The sequence below is a fragment of the Siphateles boraxobius genome, unplaced genomic scaffold (assembly GCF_051911475.1).
Source record: "Siphateles boraxobius isolate OS27281-9 unplaced genomic scaffold, OSU_SipBor_1 2, whole genome shotgun sequence".
NCBI classification, from domain to species: Eukaryota; Metazoa; Chordata; class Actinopteri; order Cypriniformes; family Leuciscidae; genus Siphateles; species Siphateles boraxobius.
The window spans coordinates 17,983,775-18,002,551 of record NW_027508810.1 but is presented as its reverse complement, the minus strand read 5'-3'; the positions used below and the strand labels follow the sequence as shown (position 1 = coordinate 18,002,551).

At 38.5% G+C, this 18,777-nt stretch overlaps 1 protein-coding gene across 15 annotated transcripts in view; it reads left to right on the top strand.

Annotated features, from left to right (window-relative positions):
- Positions 1-18,777, top strand: part of dlg3 (discs, large homolog 3 (Drosophila)) — a 98,610-nt gene that overhangs the window by 60,476 nt on the left and 19,357 nt on the right. For 5 of the 15 annotated variants that reach the window (XM_077236264.1, XM_077236261.1, XM_077236270.1 and 2 more), the window contains 8 exons: positions 391-515; positions 1,276-1,445; positions 2,122-2,258; positions 3,668-3,814; positions 5,296-5,468; positions 6,410-6,556; positions 14,804-14,960; positions 15,634-15,736. In XM_077236264.1, coding sequence (XP_077092379.1) covers positions 391-515; positions 1,276-1,445; positions 2,122-2,258; positions 3,668-3,814; positions 5,296-5,468; positions 6,410-6,556; positions 14,804-14,960; positions 15,634-15,736 — 1,159 coding nt within the window. Of the gene's footprint in view, positions 1-390; positions 516-1,275; positions 1,446-2,121; positions 2,259-3,667; positions 3,815-5,295; positions 5,469-6,409; positions 6,557-12,572; positions 12,778-14,803; positions 14,961-15,633; positions 15,737-16,685; positions 17,195-18,777 lie in introns of those variants that run through there. The other 10 variants (XM_077236269.1, XM_077236271.1, XM_077236266.1 and 7 more) reach the window with 6 other exon arrangements.

Below are 18,777 nucleotides of genomic sequence, written 5' to 3'. Positions count from 1 at the left end.
TTTGCTCAGACCGCCGCTCATTAATTATAGAAAATAATAAAGTGAAATCTTTTCTCAGCTGTCTGCTTTAGGGCCTGTCTTTTGAGATGTGACTGTCAGACAGACCAGTCTGTCTCAGCTTTTTGGCACTGGAATGAAAACAGCAGTGTAAGAGGTGATGAAGTATGGAGGGAGAAATGGGCGGTAGCGGATACGATTTTTGGATTCTTGAAATGCGCACCACAAATTCCTATATTTAGCAGCATAAAACTGTCCATGCCTTGCTGGGGTTTACAAAGTATTGAGAGCCAGGTGTCTTCCGAAAAGCAGATACAAACGTTATCCACAAATCTTTGTGAAACATCTGCATTTCCTCATTTATAATATTCTACTGATGTATGGCATTAATAGGGCAACTCTGGCCTTGGGTTCAGCATCGCTGGAGGTGTGGATAATCCACACATTCCTGATGATCCAGGAATCTTCATCACTAAGATCATCCCAGGAGGTGCCGCTGCCATGGATGGCAGACTAGGGTGAGTGATCTGTCTCTCTCAGGGTCTAATATTCCTTTTGTGAAACTCTTGCTCTGTTCCAAAACCTAGTGAGCTGCCTGCGTAGGCAGTATTTTAAGGCATCATAGGCAGGCCCCCCTTCCTTAGGCTGTTCTAAAAGTTAGACATCTTATTTATGCTGTCTAGTTTGGCTAAATTCTAAGGCAGCATCACATATATCCTTTACCGGAAGAGGTAATACTTTAGGATGAGCTTAGTTAAAAAATAAATTCAAGAATACTGAAAGGTGTCTAATAAAAGTTAATAAAAAATCGATTATTTTGCTAAGCATTTTTATCCTATTAGACTAGAGTATTAGCTTAGTAACCAACTAACAGTGTCAGCTTAGCAACATCCACACGATAAGGAATTTTTGGTGAAGAGCGAAATAAGGGCAAAACATTTTCCCATGCAGATTTTCATGTGAATTAGCTGTGTATAAGTTTGAAAGTTACTTCTGAGAGATATCACTGTGAATTGATAGGGAACAATGGACTTTTTTGTTTTTTGTGTTCCAAATTGGCGTTCCACCATTAGGAAGATCTCTAAGTAGGAAACTGGCCAGTTTACTTGGTTTTGGAATAAAGTCTCTCTCTCTCTCTCTCTCTCTCTCTCTCTCTCTCTCTCTCTCTATATATATATATATATATATATATATATATATATATAAAACGTTATAAATTCATTACTTCATTGATCATGTTATTGCTGTGTTGACTTTGAATCTCTTCTTGTGTCTAAGGGTAAATGATTGTGTTCTGCGCGTGAATGATGTGGACGTGTCGGAGGTTGTGCACAGCAAGGCAGTGGAGGCTTTGAAGGAGGCCGGCCCAGTGGTCAGGTTGCTGGTACGCAGAAGACAGGCTCCTCCGGAGACCATTTTGGAGGTCAACCTACTCAAAGGGCCTAAAGGTTAGAGGTGCTAAATGTGCACCTAGATACATTTGAGATACGTACAATAGAAATGGCTGTTATGCATGATATCAATTTTTTAGCAGTTCTAAATTATTTTGAACTTGTGTTGAATTTGTAAACATTGAGGCATTTTATAATGAGTATAGACCATGCACCAGAGAAACGAGGGCGCAGACATCTTTAGAATATTGTCTTTGAACTTTTGTTTTTCGGTCGCTCTGTATATTTCTATGGCATCGCTGTCCAGGAGTAATTCGCTTTTGAAGTGGATTTACTTAATGTAAAGTCAACGAAAGTTATCATGAGGATTGTAATGTTTTAAAGCAGATGTCTTAACAAATATCAGTCGACCGGGAAGATTTTAAAACAAGCCATTCATTTATAAATACGCGAGATCGCTGTGAAAATACAGAACGTAAGACAAAAGACAACGAGCGTAGCGCTAAAAAGGGGCGTGGCTACATAAGGTCTATAAAGTTAATATAATTGTCAAAATTGCCCTTATTTACTTCCTGTGCAAAATGCATTTTTAATTTTTTTCTCATTGAATTCCCTGTTTCTCTTGAAAATATGCTACATTAAGTGGCAGGTTTTGAGTGTCATTTCATGTTGACTTCAACTTCAGAAGATCTGATTTCCTGGTTAAAATGTAACTCCATTCCATTCATTCAAGGTCTTGGCTTCAGTATTGCTGGAGGTATAGGCAACCAGCACATCCCGGGAGACAACAGTATCTACATCACAAAGATCATCGAGGGTGGGGCGGCACAGAAAGATGGACGTCTGCAGACAGGCGATCGCCTACTAGCAGTAAGATTTCACCTGCACACATGCACCTATGTACTTCACTATATGTAGAGCCAAAACATAGGCAATCTGGTTTTATGCATTGGAAGTTGGAAATCTTTGTAGGACCTTTTTTTTTCAATGAATTTCTATATGCCTTAATGACCACAGACACTGTTGTAGGCTATTTATCGTATTATAGACAATATATCTCATGTGTGAAGTTTTATGGGCCACCATGTGATTGATGTGAAGCTTAGTGCATACTCAAACAAGAACAGATCTGTGATAAAGAGAAACACTTGCATGGCACACAAGTGCCAGGAACTGAGCAAGCTTTGACATGGTCATAAATGCCTTAATTAAAATGCTATGCATCAATCACGGCAGCCATAACTGCATACATGCAAATATGCCTTTTCCTCCCGTTCTTTTTTTGATTCAGTCAGGGAGCTTGATTTCTTGAACAGAGTGCCTAGAGTTGGTCAAATTTTAATTATCTCTGTCAAATCAAGTGGTAAAAGTGACACTTCACAATTTATGTATTATCCTTCTTTTATTCAATGAGTTGTCATTTAAATTGAATTATCTATGTTGTGTTTTTCATGTTACCTATCATCTTGGTATCGGTAACTGAAAAGTTAAATGTATTATTAAAAACTACATTAGCAGAAGACTTTTTGCATTTAATTTAAATTAAATTCTGCTTCCTTTCATTCAAATTAGAATTTGGATTCCTGTTTACAGTTAACTCCAGTTAACAAGTTTTGCGGCATTTTCAATTTAAAAAAAAAAAAATCTTTAAAGCAACTAAGAAAAAGGAATGCCTTTTAACACTCTAAATAATTCAAATTTAAAATTGCCTATATATTTTTTTTTGGTATTTATTATTTTTAAGTTATTATTTTATTTATGAATGCTGCTTGGATTTATTGTGGGTGTGTTTAACAGTGATAATGCGTGTTAGTTATTTGCAGAGGTGTAATAAAGAAAAAAAACTCCTCGATGGTCATACGACCAAATTTGGCCAATCCGTTGGCGTCTATTGACCAGTGAGTATTTCAGAGAGGCAGTTGTGAGTCCAATTTGCCATTTACTCACATTTCAAACAGACTTGACTCCTTCCACTCCCTTAGAACAAATTGGACACATTTCCATCTGTCAAGCACTTAGTTTTCTGTAGCGTGTAGTTGCCCTGAAGCTTACAAAGGAAAAAGTACTGCGCCTTTCCAGCTACCCCACCCTCTCGTCCTTCCTTTTGTGACCGGACGGCTGAGAGCTGGAGAATTGAGCACCGTCGTCGATTGTTGGGCCATCCAGCCTCCGCTCCAGGCGCTTCCTTCCCACATCTTCAAATGTGCTGTCGTGAACATTCTGAGTCACGCTTCAGAGACCAGCCGATGTAACATGCGTGTGTGTGTCTGCCTTCGCAGGTGAATAACATTATACTTCAGGATGTACGTCATGAGGAGGCTGTGGCCGCTCTGAAGAATACTTCAGACATGGTCTATCTGAAAGTGGCCAAGCCGGGACCAGTACATCTCAACGATATGTACGCCCCACCAGACTACTCAAGCAGTACGTACCTTCTTTTGCTGATCTCCATCACCCTTATGCCCTCACTACCTTAAAAACATTCCTAAACGGTTTATTTTATAGCCCAAGCACATGACTTTTCACATTACATTGACAAACGTGAAAATTACTGCGGTTAGGGCAATTCAAACATAACCTACATACCTATTTGCTTCTATCTGTAACCCTGTAATGAAACCGAGTGGTGCAGAGCCTGTGAGTGCTGTGGAGTTTTGTAACAGCACTGTGGTGTAGCAGTGGGCGCTGTTTTCAGACACCCACACACACTGCACTGCTGCTCCCATCAGAACACTGATCCCTCCCTCCCACTGAGAGACGAGGCTTTCACACAATCCACCTGCACAATTGCACACACAGCGGCCAAAATTACTACTAATGGCGGCTGAATATCTCTTTTTGGCCATGAAACTGTATTTAGCATTTTTATTAAAAATATTTTTTTTTCAATTGAATAGCAATTACAATGAGATTATTTAGCTGTTTTTTACTTGCATATTCATGTCATATATGAGATGAACCCGTCTCTCAATAAACGTCTCTCGACGAAAGGGCAACTATAAAACTGTACCTCAGTCAGTCATTTTTGATGGTGTCCAGGAATATTGCACATACAGTGCCCTCCAAAAGGGAAAAAGGGATTATGGACAATATAAGCATGAATCATTATCCTTATAATTTGCAATTAAAACCAGCAATAATGATTTTATATTTGATTAGAAAATAAAAGACACACTGCCGTTCAAAAAGTTGAACATTAAAAAGAGACAGTACAAATATTTACTGTATATATTTATTTCAAATAAATGCTTTTCTTTTGAACTCCCCATACATCAAACAATCCTGAGAAAAAGTGTATCACAGCAGCACAACTGTTTTGAACATTGATAATAATAAGAAGAAATGTATCTAGAGCACCAAATCATCATATTATTAATGATTTCTGAAGGATCATGTGAGACTGAAGACTGGAGTAATGATGCTGAATATTCAGCTTTGCCATCACAAAAAATTACATTTAAAAAAATTACATTTTAAACTATTTTGAAATTGAAAACAGTTCAATTGTAATAATATTTCACAATATTATAGTTTTACTGTATATTTGATCAAATAAATACAGCTTTGATAATCATAAGAGACTTCTTTTAAAAACATTTGAAAAAATCTTACCAACCCCAACATTTTGAATGGTGGTATATATGCACATCTCAATCAGGCATGGTTTTTGGCAGCTGTGATGCCTGATAACTACCGGTAGATTAAATTTGGCCAAGGCCTCATAGTTTGTGTTGTCCCTTATCAATAATCACAAAATAAGGATTTATGCTTATAATGTTCAAAAACCTAGTCATATTATCTTTTTTTACAAATTGCTTTAAACTAAGTTCTGCACACACATCTTAGAGATGAACCGGTCCTCTGTAGTTATCTGGTGAAATCATCTGCCTTTTTTCCCTTTACTGGTCTCGGCCTCCCTCCAGCCTTTCCCACCATGGTGGACAACCACGTCGGACACAACTCCAGCATGGCCTACATGGGGGGCATGGAGCCTAAACCAGTGTACCAGCCACCCCAGGTCACCCCCTCGAGGTACTCCCCAGTCCCAAGGCACATGCTGGGGGAGGAGGACTTCACCAGGTCAGAGTCAAGAATTTAATCATCTACTGTATTCACTTATGGTCACTCACTTCTTCCCTCCAGGGTTCCCACGGCCATGAAAAAATCTGGAATTTCCAGCCCTGGAAAAGTCACCCAAATAGAAATTTCTACAGCTCTAAAATATTTAATCATCTTGAAATTGTGAATGCAATTTTAATAATAAAAATGGTAAATAATAAAAATTTCCTGCAAAGCAACTGAAAAGAAATCATGAAGATGTATTGTCAAAAAGTGTGGGAACCCTGTCACTCACTCAGATGTCACTTTTCAAGAGCACTCATGCACAAATGACAAAAAGCAACACTTGCATGTCCATATACATATATATTTGATTAGAGGTATACTTTGTTTTACCACAATCTGTGCTACAGTTCTTCAGCTTTAGTTGTTTAATTTCTTTTTGGCAATACTGTTCACATTTTATGATGTAACTGGGAAAAGATAGAAAAAAGGAAAAAAAAAGATTTTAAGTAGGTGTCGAGTGTGGGCTGAAGAACGTCTACGAGGTGTCTTATGCCTCTCTGTGGTGGTGTGTTTGTGAACATTGCTTTAACGCAACATGACTGGTTGAATAAAGTCTCCAACACAATTCCCAACACGGCAGACAAACACTCTGGGTATAAGAAATGCTTCTGGCATGGGGTCAAATGTCTTGAAGTTACGGCCACTGTTGCCTGGACATGAGATGTGTTTTACCTCTCTGAGCATGGACTCCCTGGAGCCTGTGAGTCTGCCCGGGCCCCAGAGCTGACTCGTCCCTCTCTAGCCATCCAGCTGAAGGCATCCTCACTTCTGCATGTGTGTGTTTGTCTCCGTCTGTGTGCATGTATAAGTGTCTTCATACAGTATGTCTCAGTGTCTGCTGTCTCTGTGTGTCTGAAAGCGCCCCGTTTACTGTGTGATTTCTGTACCTCCAATAGGGGCGAGCCCATTTACAGTGCCATCCACAAACCTCATGGGGACACCAGCCCTCCCTCCCCCCATCTGTGCAGCAGGGGGTCTGGGGACGTGGGTTGCAGCCCCGCCCCGCCTGCTCTGTGTCAAAGCCTGGTCCCGTACACCGGCAGGTACTAACCACTGCTTCTCGCTCTGCCTGGCTTAGCATAGCATAGCATAGCCTAGTAGTTAACCTAATAACCCCCCACCGCACGGCCACCACCCTTCCCCCTACCTCAGCTCAACCTGCAGTGTGGCACAGGTAAGGTTTCGAGGCGATATAGCTCCCTGCCTTGAGCCGTTTACTCCTCTGCAGTGTTGAAGAGATGCCATGCTTTTTAGCTTGTGGTATTAAACTCCTTAAGGCCTGTTCACACCAACAGGAATGTTTGGCACAAAGAAATTGGTTCAATTTTCAAATGTGTTTTGTCTGTTCAGACCCGGGTTGAATGAAAATTTACATTCACTCTCTGACTGTCGGTGGCGCTTTTAGAAAGCAGATATTTTCTGGTTACTCCGGGACACAAAGCGTTAGGAAACTTTATGTTTCTGATACCCTCGTCATGGAGAAGAAAGTAAATCAAACGGTATTTACATGTTTTTTGTATTCGCTGTGGTGTTTGTCAAACAATAATTCCACAGAGATTCTTTCTCAGCTATTCACTGTTACTTAGCAAAATACTCTGTTTGTGAGCGCCACAATGCTAGGACAAAGATCACTTTCCTCTTCTGACATGTCATACTCGCTTTTTCACGAATATATGACTTGATCTGAAGAAGGACAGATGCAGTTATTTGCACGCGCTCAGTCGATCTCTCTCTCTCTCTCTCTCTCTCTCTCTCTCTCTCTCTCTCTCTCTCTCTCTCTCACTATCTAACTCTCTCTCTCTCTCTCTCTCTCTCTCTCTCAGTCTGTTTAGGCTTGTTTAGTGCAAATCTACGGAGCCTCTGTGCAAATCACAATGGTACACAGACTCTTAATACAATACATTCTTCACTTTTGTTATCATTATTAACTTATTTAACATTCAATAAACCTGCATGAAGTGTAAAACAAGAAGGGGATAGCCTTATGAAAAAAGAAAAGAACATGAACATCGCGGTTGGCTTGTCAGGATCGCGGTAATACAATATTGCGATTATCGAGACCGCCCTACCAAGTTGTTGTTTTATGTAACAGCAGCGGCTCTGGGCATGTGATCAAAAGCGTGAATCCTGACGGATGGCCAATTTTATTCACAGTGGGATGGAAAAGAGACGTCACTGACAACATGTGAATATTCATGTTGGTCTGATCAGGTGCATTAACAGCCGCTCATTCAAATTAAAATCGCACAGAATTTCGAACCAAATATTTGTCTTGCTATGAACAGGCCTTTAAGCACCTTTAGAGTCAATAGAGTCACAAATGTTTTGCACAGACTGTTTAGGTATAGTTTAAGGGATAGTTTACCCAAAAAATGAAATTTCTGTCCTAATTTTCTCACCTCGTGTCATTTCAAACCTGTATGGAACATAAAAAGTAATTTTGAAAGTCTCCATACAAAGACATTAAATGGTGTCCAATGTTGTTTGTACCCCAATGATTTTCACAAAAAAAGTCTGTGTTCAAAGTCACATGTGAGTAAATTATGCCAGAATTTTTATTTAATGGACTAGAATCTTGCACAACCTACAGTAAATAGTTAAAGACATTTTAATCAAAACAGTAAAGCTTTTTTCAAACAGTTAACCATTTAGTAAATCTACAATAAGGTGAAAAATAATGCCACTAATTATGTTTTGTATGTTGAGAAATCATCATTTAGGGCACAAGTTGCCTACTATTGCCATCTTCTTCTTCTTCTTCTTTTTTAAAAATTTTTTATTGAAACTTTGAAAATTTCATCCATTTGCTGCTCCCCCCACACACACACACACCCTAATTTACACCCTGGTCATTTTGTATCTATGTTCAATCTCAGATAGTATGTGAGTTTAAACTTAAGCCATCATCCTTTACCAGCCCATATAATGTCCTGGTGTTTTGTGTGCTCTCTGAAGCAGTCTTAGTCTGAGTGATGCAGTGTGACTGGCTGTCTGGGATGGGTATAATCTACTTTATGTACCATTATGTGTCAGTGATTGTTGCTTAATTCTCGCATACTCACTGTACTGTAGTACAGGCTCTACAGTCTAAGGCTATTTATTCAATTAATTTTCTACAACACTCACTCTATATATTAACCTTTAGCACATAACTAGTCAACAGATTATCATGACATGATGATACCTTGTGCAGTTTATTGAAGAGTGTGTGCTATTAGAAGTTGGACTTACAATGTTCGGCAGGTAGAATCCAAAGACTTACATTGAAAGACAGGAGCTATATCTAGAAACCATCATAAACTATTTTTTTGCCTTTGGCCAGTAAGCAATCACCCAGAACTCCCTAGCAACATACTAGCAAACACATAGCAACATCTTGACAACTTAAACACTCTAGCAACTACATAGCAATGCCCTGCCCTTTTGCATGTTATTCAGAAACATTTTATTCAGAAGTTCTAATAAAACAACATTTTAAAATTGTACGATGGCATTAGACAATATGAAGAGTTAACTTGTATACAGAGCTATTCTTTCACATGGTGCCCACAAGTGTGTGCGTGCGTGGGTTCGTGCGTGTGTGTGATCATGTATGTAGTTTAACAATACTGACCTCCCACCTTTTGAAGTCTTGTACATGTATGTTTATAGTATATGTTCATCAGTTTGTACACTAGCATTGCTGTAGGTGAGACTGGAGCGGTCACCCAAAGATTTATTATTCTCCAAACACATAAATACACACTCATGGAACCTTCCAACACAGGAATGTTTTGGCTTCTGTTGCAGTTATGTAAATATAAACAGTAGGACCTGCTCTTACCATAAATGTATAGGGAAGTGAGAGGTTGATTCTGCAGTCAGACTACAAATGAGTAGTGGCGCACATTCCTGAAGCTGTCATGATTCATTTGAATGGGGGAAAGCAGGCAACAAACACACACACACACACACACACACACACACACACACACACACACACACACACACACACACACACACACACACACACACACACACACACACACACACACACACGTAGTGTTTCCATGTTCTATGGGGACTTTCCATAGACATAATGATTTTTATACTGTACAAACTGTATATTCTATTCCCTTACAATAACCCTACCCCTAAACCTACCCATCACAGAAAACTTTCTGCATTTTTACATTTTCAAAAAAACATCACTTAGTATGATTTATAAGCTTTATAAATTTTATAAGACATTTTGTCCCCATAATGTAGGGTTTACCAGGCCACACACACACACACACACACACACACACACACACACACACACACACACACACACACACACACACACACACACACACACACACACACACACACACACACACACACACACACACACACACACACACACACACACAACCACAGACACACACAGTGTGCCAATGCCCATCACACACATAGATACACTTAGACAGTCTGTTATAATGTGCTGACATGAACACACACTCCCCTTGACACATAGCCCAAACAAACACACACACACACACACACACATGCAGTATGAGGCACAATATTTAAACCTACACAGGGCTACACCTACCAAAGTACATAAATAGTGTTATATTATCCCACTTTGCACTTCACTGTGCCCAAACTAAGCTGTCAAAGTAAGTCTGAACCTTATCACAATCACCCTGGAGGTCTCCCCAGAGGCTAATAAAAGTTGTTTACAGGCACATATACTTTGTGTTGGTGTACAGTGACAGTACACCTCCTGGAGGACTCTGCCAGTGTGTGTGTGTGTATATGACTGAGTCACAGACGAGACTCTGATAGGCCCTCTGCCCATCTGTGCTTCCCCCACACTAGCACGGCAGTCACAGACACATTTAGATCCGTCCATCTGACCCAGTACACGCTAACGGCCCCCTGGCTTCTTTACCAGCTGAATACATTATGGAGATTCGGGAGAGATCTCCCACCCACCCTTCGGATTGCAGAACATAATCGGTCGTGCCACCAATCGAACAGGCTTATGACAATCTGCTCGCACACTCATGTTCACAAATGAAGGACACACTTTTAGATACAAACCCAGACAGAGATGTGTATAATCACACAAATCTTTTAAATAGTTCAGGTCATTTGTGACCATGTTTGATTATGGTTTTCAAAAATGGCTTCCTTGCATGACTCATGGAGTTTGTTTTTCCATTCAGTGCATTACGTCACTTGAAATTTAGACTGCCACATACACAACTGTAGGGGGAATAATAATAATAAATATTATATGTATCTTTAAGTATTTTGGAACTTGTGTTGAAAAGGCGTGCGTTGCAGATTTATCTGGTTATGGTTGATGTTTCAAACTAAAAAAGGATATATAAATTAAATATCCACTGAAACTTAATACATAGAAAAATCATGAATTATGTTCACCAAGGGGCAAATGGTTTTATGGCAAGATTTTTTGTGTAGCAGGGTAATATAAATGGGCACATTCACCAGTTTCATGCTGAACACATAATGTTCTCTCTTTAATATATAACTACAGTTCTAATGTTTGGGTTCGGTAAGATTTTTTTCTTTTTTTTTTTAGAAGATACTAATACTTTGCATTGAATTCATCAAAAGTGACAGTAAAAAACATTTATAAAGTTTCCGAAGATTTCAATTTCAAATAAATGCTGTTCTTTTTATCTTTCTATTTTTGAAAGAATCCTGTAAGAAAATGTATCATGGTTTGCATTAACATATTAAGCAGCACAACTGTTTTCAACATTGATAATAATAAAAAATGTTTCTTGAGCAGCAAATCAGCATATTAAATTGATTTCTAAAGTGTCATGTGACACTGAAGACTGGAGTAATGATGCTGAAAATTCAGCTTTGTCATCACAGGAATGAATTACATTTTGAAATATATTCCAATAGAAAACAGCTATTTTAAACTGTAATAAAATGTCGCAATATATTTGATAAAGTGAATGCAGCCTTGGTGAGCATGAGAGACTTTGTTTCCAAAACATTTAATAAAACTGACCAACCCCAAACTTTTGAACGGTAGTGTATAAACAAGTGTACATGTCAACACTAAAGGACTGAAGAATCAAAATCAGATGTACACCTCGTTGAGTAACTATGTTCAGAATCTAAATCTTAACAACATCATTGTCAATAAAGCAACACGATAAGTCAAGTCACTCATTTGTCATTAGGTTTAGTTTAAACTGTGCCAATAATATAGGCAGCATAGAATATAATTGAAGCTGGTACTTTTTGGCAGCTTTACTCAGTGACGCACCTGATTGTAAACTGTTGACACACTTGGTTTATTCTTAGCTGCTTGGAGAGGCTGGAAATATCTTGAACGTCTCTTGGCATGAAGTCAAATGGGACTGAAGAAGTGTGTTCTGAGGAAGAGATCGGTGGTTTTCAACCAGAGCTTTGAAAGCATTCAGAGAAAGAGGAAGATAGAGCAGCCCAAAGTAGCCATGAAAGCCACATGATCCTGCCAAAGAGAACATGTTTTCCATGGTGAATTATGTCTCTGAGTGTTTCCGGAGAGCAGTATCCACTGTGTCCAGCATTAATCACCCGATCAGAGCCAATTACTTAGAGCAGAAAGAGAAGCAGACAGACTGCACTGGGGCATTGCAACCCTGTAAACCTTTGAGCCTTGTGGTCATCCTTCAGTTAGGTCTGGAAATTTCAGCCTGTGCCACAACAGTAGGTTGGTGGTGTTTTGGGGGGGTGTTGAATATGAAATCTTTAATTAAACTGCAGTAATTTCCTCTTCCTCGCAAATAACTTTCCTTGTCCACTGACATCACTTAGGCCACGTGGGCTATTGCATAATTTTAGCCAATGAAATAGCTACTTAGCCATTGTTTTACATTCAGGTACATTTACTGTATTATCAGTGCCACTTTTCATGATCCAATCAATTTATAATTGATAAAATCAAAATCGAGGATGTGTTATTGTGGTGGACAGCAGTTCATGTGGGCTGGGTAAGAGTTAAGGCTTTCTCTGTTTCTGCGTGACAGGCGATGTGGTGCTGTTTCCCATCACTCCCCTTTCACTTAGAGAAAGCACACATATACACATACGACACTTCACAGCCTGTCTGGAGCGAGATACAGAGCCCTGGGGAAAATATTCTTCATATCCCTGCCTGGTAGCTAGTGGCAGGCACCATGTTCACGGTTAACATCTCATCTTCGATGCCAATGGTAAAAGTCAATGTAGAGAGACGAGCTAGGACAAGCATCACCCTCATGAACAGGTACAGTAGGTCTAGGTAATGGTTTGAGTGAGTGAGTGAGTGAGTGAGTGAGTGTATGAGTGAGTGAGTGAGTGAGTGACTGCTGGCATCTGATAACTGCTTTATCTTTTTGTGTACAAGGGCGCCATGAATTGTATAGCTATGCAATAGCAACAAATTTGCTATTCATCTCTACTTAATTTGCTTTGATACTAATAAAATATACATTTTAAATAAATCCCTAGTATTAATCTCCCATAGATCTTTTTCAAAATCAGCATATATTGACCTGATTTAGAACACAATTGTATTTTTTCCAGATCTAATAAGTGTTTGACCTTGGCATTAAAAGTAATTGCCTTTAATTAATTAAATTAACAAAGTCATTTTTATATGCTTCTGTTTTCATTTATTTTAATACTTCTGATTATCATCAAACTGATCTTAATGTTTAATCAACAAAGGATTTTATATCAGGGTGCCATTCAGAAATTAATTTAATTTAATTTAAAGTACCAAACAGGATGTGGAAATGCAATTTGAACAAATTATTAAACAAAAATTAATTAAATGAATTAAAACGTAAAAGAAAAAGCAATGTTTGTGAAGACAAAAAAAAGCATAAAGGTTTGAATGTGTATAGCCTGACCATGTTGGTAGAACAGTTCATTTCCCAGAACATATTGTCTATTGCAATTAAATTCCTCATCCTGTCTTTTCAATTAAACCTTCTTTGGAAATTCAACTTCTTGAAATAAAAGGGAACAAATTTTTCAATTCTTAATTATGCACAACCCTGTCTGGCATATCTAAAGAGTTTTAACAGGTTAATCAACCACAATTGTTGTCACAATTTTGTGTGAGCTTTTGCAATTTATCATGTAGAGAAGAATAGACTGCAAAAGAGAGGAACTAATAAATAATACTGTATACAAGACACCTATTAGAGCGACAGAAAACAGGGAACTGTTGTCCAGGTCATGGTTTTACTGTGTGTCATGAAATAAACAGAGGTTAAAAAGGTGATAAAAAAAAACTGTTTATCCCCTTGCATCAAATTTATGGACATGATGTTCTCAGTAAATTGATTCACACTCTAGTACACCAGTAGATCACACAAAGTACACCACAGTCTGTTTGTGTAATTACGTGTTTCATATATGAACCAAACACTTAGCACAACTTGTCCGGTCACATAAAAGTGCTGTTTTCAGCGTCATAAAGCTGCACCATGGGCAGGCGAGATGGAATGGCTCATGTCGAGAGCTAGCCGAGTTCTGCAGAATTCTGAGAAACATGCGTACTGGCCTGCTGAAAGCAGGGAGCTGACACTACAAATGTTGATGTGTGTTGCATTTTTGGGAACTGGTTATGGTGTGTTATTCTGCAGTACTTTCGGAAAGGGTTTTTGACAGCCCCTGAATGTAGTCGAGTCTCGATGGTGTGCCAGCTCTGGGCAGTCTGGAATGCCTCTCTGCCTGCAGATGAATCACGGCTGCTAAAAAAGTGCCGCAGTCCTGCACAAGGCAGGAATGAGCTCAATGTGTGAATGCGTTTTGTGTCTGTGTGGGAAAGTGTGTTAGTTATCAGTGTGTATGTGTTAGCGCTCATTTCTGGAACAGATCTGGAACACTTGTTGTTTAGCTTTGTTTTGGATGAAAGTTTGCCAGTCTCCTCTAGTCGTGACTAGAGTGTTGTGTTTTTTCATGGATCTGTTCTTCTCGATTTCCTCTCTCTGTAAATGACGGGAGGAAAACAAAATGAAAAATAATAATTTACCTTCTTGCTAAACTGAAACGTTATTAATGTTCCTTAACCCTATGAATTCTTTTCTTTTCTTCTTGATGCAGTCTAGGATGAATGAAACCCATCCCACTCTTAAATGTCTTAATGTGTTTTTTCGACTATATATATATATATATATATATATATATATATATATATAATTTCTTTTTTTGCCCATATATGTCTGTCTTTCGTCCCCTCCTTGCTGCTGTGGTGATCTGAGTCCATATGATCCTTGACGCACTGTGGTTCTGCTTGGCAGGGAGCCGCGGAAGATCCTACTGCACAAGGGTTCCACAGGTTTGGGATTCAACATTGTGGGCGGGGAGGATGGAGAGGGCATCTTCGTGTCTTTCATCTTGGCAGGAGGGCCAGCCGACCTGAGCGGAGAGCTGAGGAGAGGAGACCGCATCCTGTCGGTCAGTAACTCTCTGTGACACTCAAGTAGAAATAGTAAGGATTAACAGCATTAAAATATATACTACCATTCAAAGGTTTGTGGTCAGTAATATTTAATACCTTTTTTTTTTTAAAGAAGTCTTATGCTCACATAGCATAATTTATAAATACAGTAAAATACGGCATTTATAAATACAGTAAAAAATAATATTTTGACATATTATTACAATTTAAAATAACTGTTTTGTATTTGAATATATTTTTAAATGTAATTTATTCCTGTTATGTCAAAGTCGAGATTTCAGTGTCACATGATCCTTCAGAAATCATTCTAATATGGTGATTTGCTCATAAAATATTTCAATATTTTTGTGAATACCAAAAAAAATATTTTTTGTGATTCTTTGATGAATAGAAAGTTTAAAAGAACTGCATTTATTTGAAATAGAAATCTTTTGTCACATTATACATGTCTTTACTGTCACTTTCAATCAATATGCATCCTTGCTGAATACAATTTGGTAGTGTATATTACATGAAATTGAAGAGGAATGGAATTTTTCTTGATTTCTAATACAGTCTCCTCTCTAAATTGGCACAAAGACTTAGAGCTAATATTGCATCATGTGATTTACATAAGTGTGTGGCGTGTGGGGGTTGTTGCTTTAATCTGTTACCATGGTATTGTCCCAGGTGAATGGTGTAAACCTGCGCAATGCTACCCATGAGCAGGCTGCTGCTGCACTGAAGAGGGCTGGACAGACGGTGACCATCATTGCCCAGTACAGACCAGAAGGTAGAGTGGCTCTTTTCATGATGTTTATCATTACAAAATAAATTGTGCTCCTTATAGGACAATGAATGAGATTAACAATGAGAATAGTTTTTAACTTATTCATGCAACTAGCTTTTTGTAGGGTCTCTTATTTCTATATTGTAGGGTCTCTTATAAGAGCAATAAATAAATTAAAATAGATCAAAACTGTGTTTCTAAGTAAAGATCTCCCTTATGTGGGATTATTGCATCAAGACCCCAACTGCTCTTGCTTTCTTCACACACCCATGTGTTGTGCCTGTTCTGTCTTGCCTGTTTCTGTAATCACTCTATCACAGTGGCTGTACTGTACAGTACTGTATATTCCTTTAAGAAATGTGAACTTAGCCTCACCTAGTTTTATGAGAAATAATCGTTTTTTTGTTTTGTTTTTATGCAAATGAGGACATTCAGTGACTGATAGTTGTTGTAGCTTTTGTTGAATTAAGGTGGGCAGACATTCATTTTTGACTTACTATGCTAAGTGAAGCGTTCAATAATAATAAAGCTGTAGGCTATTCAAAACTATGCATGGAGAAGCAGTCCAACTGCATCTGTAGTTTTACTGAATTCACTGGAATGATTTTTTTTTATTTGGAGTTTAAAGATTCACTTGAACTGGTTCACAATGCACAGGTCAACATTTAATTGCAGCAAATAATAGTTAGGTACTAATAAGGATTTTTATTAGATGAATCATGGCTGCAACAAACTGAACTGTGATTTATGAAATTTCAGTAAACCTTTTTTTTAGCGGAACTATTCGGAAAGGGGTCTAGATGTGGCTTGATCGTGTGTGCTTCACCGTGTGTCAAGCACCATTCGATGGCGTTGTAGAATCACTGAATCCGGTTCTTTGAAGCGAACTGCTCAAAAGAACCGATTCGCATGAGTCTGGCTTCCAAACAAAAGTTCACTCGTGAATGAAAGCACTGGGAAGAAACTGTGCCAGGAGTGGGAGGGATCAACCTGAGAGGAAAAAAGGGGGGAAATAACTAAATGGACTAAAAATCACGGAGTGGAGGAAGCGTTTGACTTTACTGTTTGAAAGCTTATTTTTGGCGCAGGGTTAGCTTTCATCTGCTGGATCACTATGAACGTCTGTCTGACTGGAGATGTAGAATAAGCGCGCGCTCGTCGCGTGAGCGGGGCGGATTGAAAGCGCGAATGATCCTCAGTTTTAAAGAAGAAGGTGCTGCTATTGGAATGGGAGGAGCAAAGCCCAGGACAGACCGAAACATTTTCACTAAACACTTTAACGTTACTATTTATTTATATTTCGTGCCGATTTGAAACAAAAGAAAACGGTATTTTCCTCCTTGCGCTAATGTGAAGCATTCTTTATTGTTTGACTAGTTTTTTTTTCTTACCTAAAATGTTTTTTTGAGTGAGTTGGACAACGAGAGGTTGAGCTGAACACAGCGCTTTAGCCGCCACCGGGTAAGATCACCTCAACTCCTACTCATAAGGCATTTAAGTTACTGGAAAGAGCTGTGTAAAGTAGGCGAAAACTATCAATGGGATGTAAATCTACGTTAAATTGTCTATATAGCAGCTAACTGCTTTATATCCTTTAGTACGCTGTGCTGAAAAGGAAAGCGTCGGTGTCCACGATGGATTTCTGTTAAGCTCGAGTTGCATGTTTAACCCTTGTGTATTAACGTTACGTTGAAAGAGTAACGTTATGAAAACCATTTAAACAACTTATTAAGTTGCCCAGCCGTTGGGCTGACGTCATGAATATTGTTTCTAGCCTTGTGTGTTTTGTCAGTGACTGTTTGTGTTGCTGCGCGACACAGGTAAACTGTTTGCTCGATGATTTCGTGAGAAATGTTTTTATATTGAAGCTGTAAAAACGACAAATCACAGATCATAGTGCTTCATATGCGACATTACCATGAGCAAAATGGTATTTTCATTTTGTATGAAGGGTAGGGTAGTTCACCTTTGAACTGAACTTCTGTCAAAATGATCCGGGATATTTTGCACTTTGAGGCCTGACGCTTCGCCGTCATGTTTGTTTAATGCTTTATTATATGGAGCTTCCTTCAGAGCTCAGTAAGTTACAGGTGCTGGGAAGGGCTCATTCAGGAAGTCAGTTTGCCTAAAAAATCTTAAACATTACTCTCATTTTGTCGTTCAGTGGAAACTAAGACAGGATAACTGTGAAATAGTTTATTTTAATTCATATTAAATGTGTTGCTGCTTCTGCTAATGATTTTGACAAATGTCAAATAATTTCCCTAGACCAGGAATATCATGAGTCAAAGTCAAAGATGGTGTTTACTAGCTGGGGACAATAAACGGAAGACGTGGACACATTTGACTGCCACAGAGGCTAGGAAATCAATTATTGTCATTGACAATAACAGTCATTTTAACTTGTAAAATGTAGTATGTCAATGCATAGTTCATTCTTTGGTGTCTATGTGAGCAATGACAGGAATGTTGCTGTGTAAGTTATCTGTTTCGGCATGCTCTCCTCCATATTCCTCCTTAGTCAGACACTCCTGAAGTACAAATGGACTGCCTCTCCCTCCCAAGGGTCCTTACGTCTACATAGAAATAGAAGTGACACATTAATTTGTGCCAGAATAGCTCATTGAATTAAGTGGGAACCAGCACTATGAGAGACATTATATTATTCTTTCTTGAGTGTGTGGGTGTGTGTGTGTGTTTGTGTGTGTAAGAAAAAGACAGTCTAGTTATAGACTGGCTTCTGTTAAAATTTGAACTCCACATGTCATACATTAACTGAAAGGGCAGTGATTGAACTTGAACTGTGAAGTGTTTGTGTCCAGTATGGAGAAATGTTCACAACACATTTTATTTGTTCTTGCATTCCACATTTACAATTAAATGGCATGTTATATATTTTTAAAGTCTGTATTAAAAGGAATATCTATATATTCCAAATGCGTATTATTGATCTTATTGTGAACAATGTTTAATTTTGGTTTGTTTTTTTGTCTTCTTATTTTTCGTCAAGTCAAAACATGATCTTACAATGAAATTGCAGATTT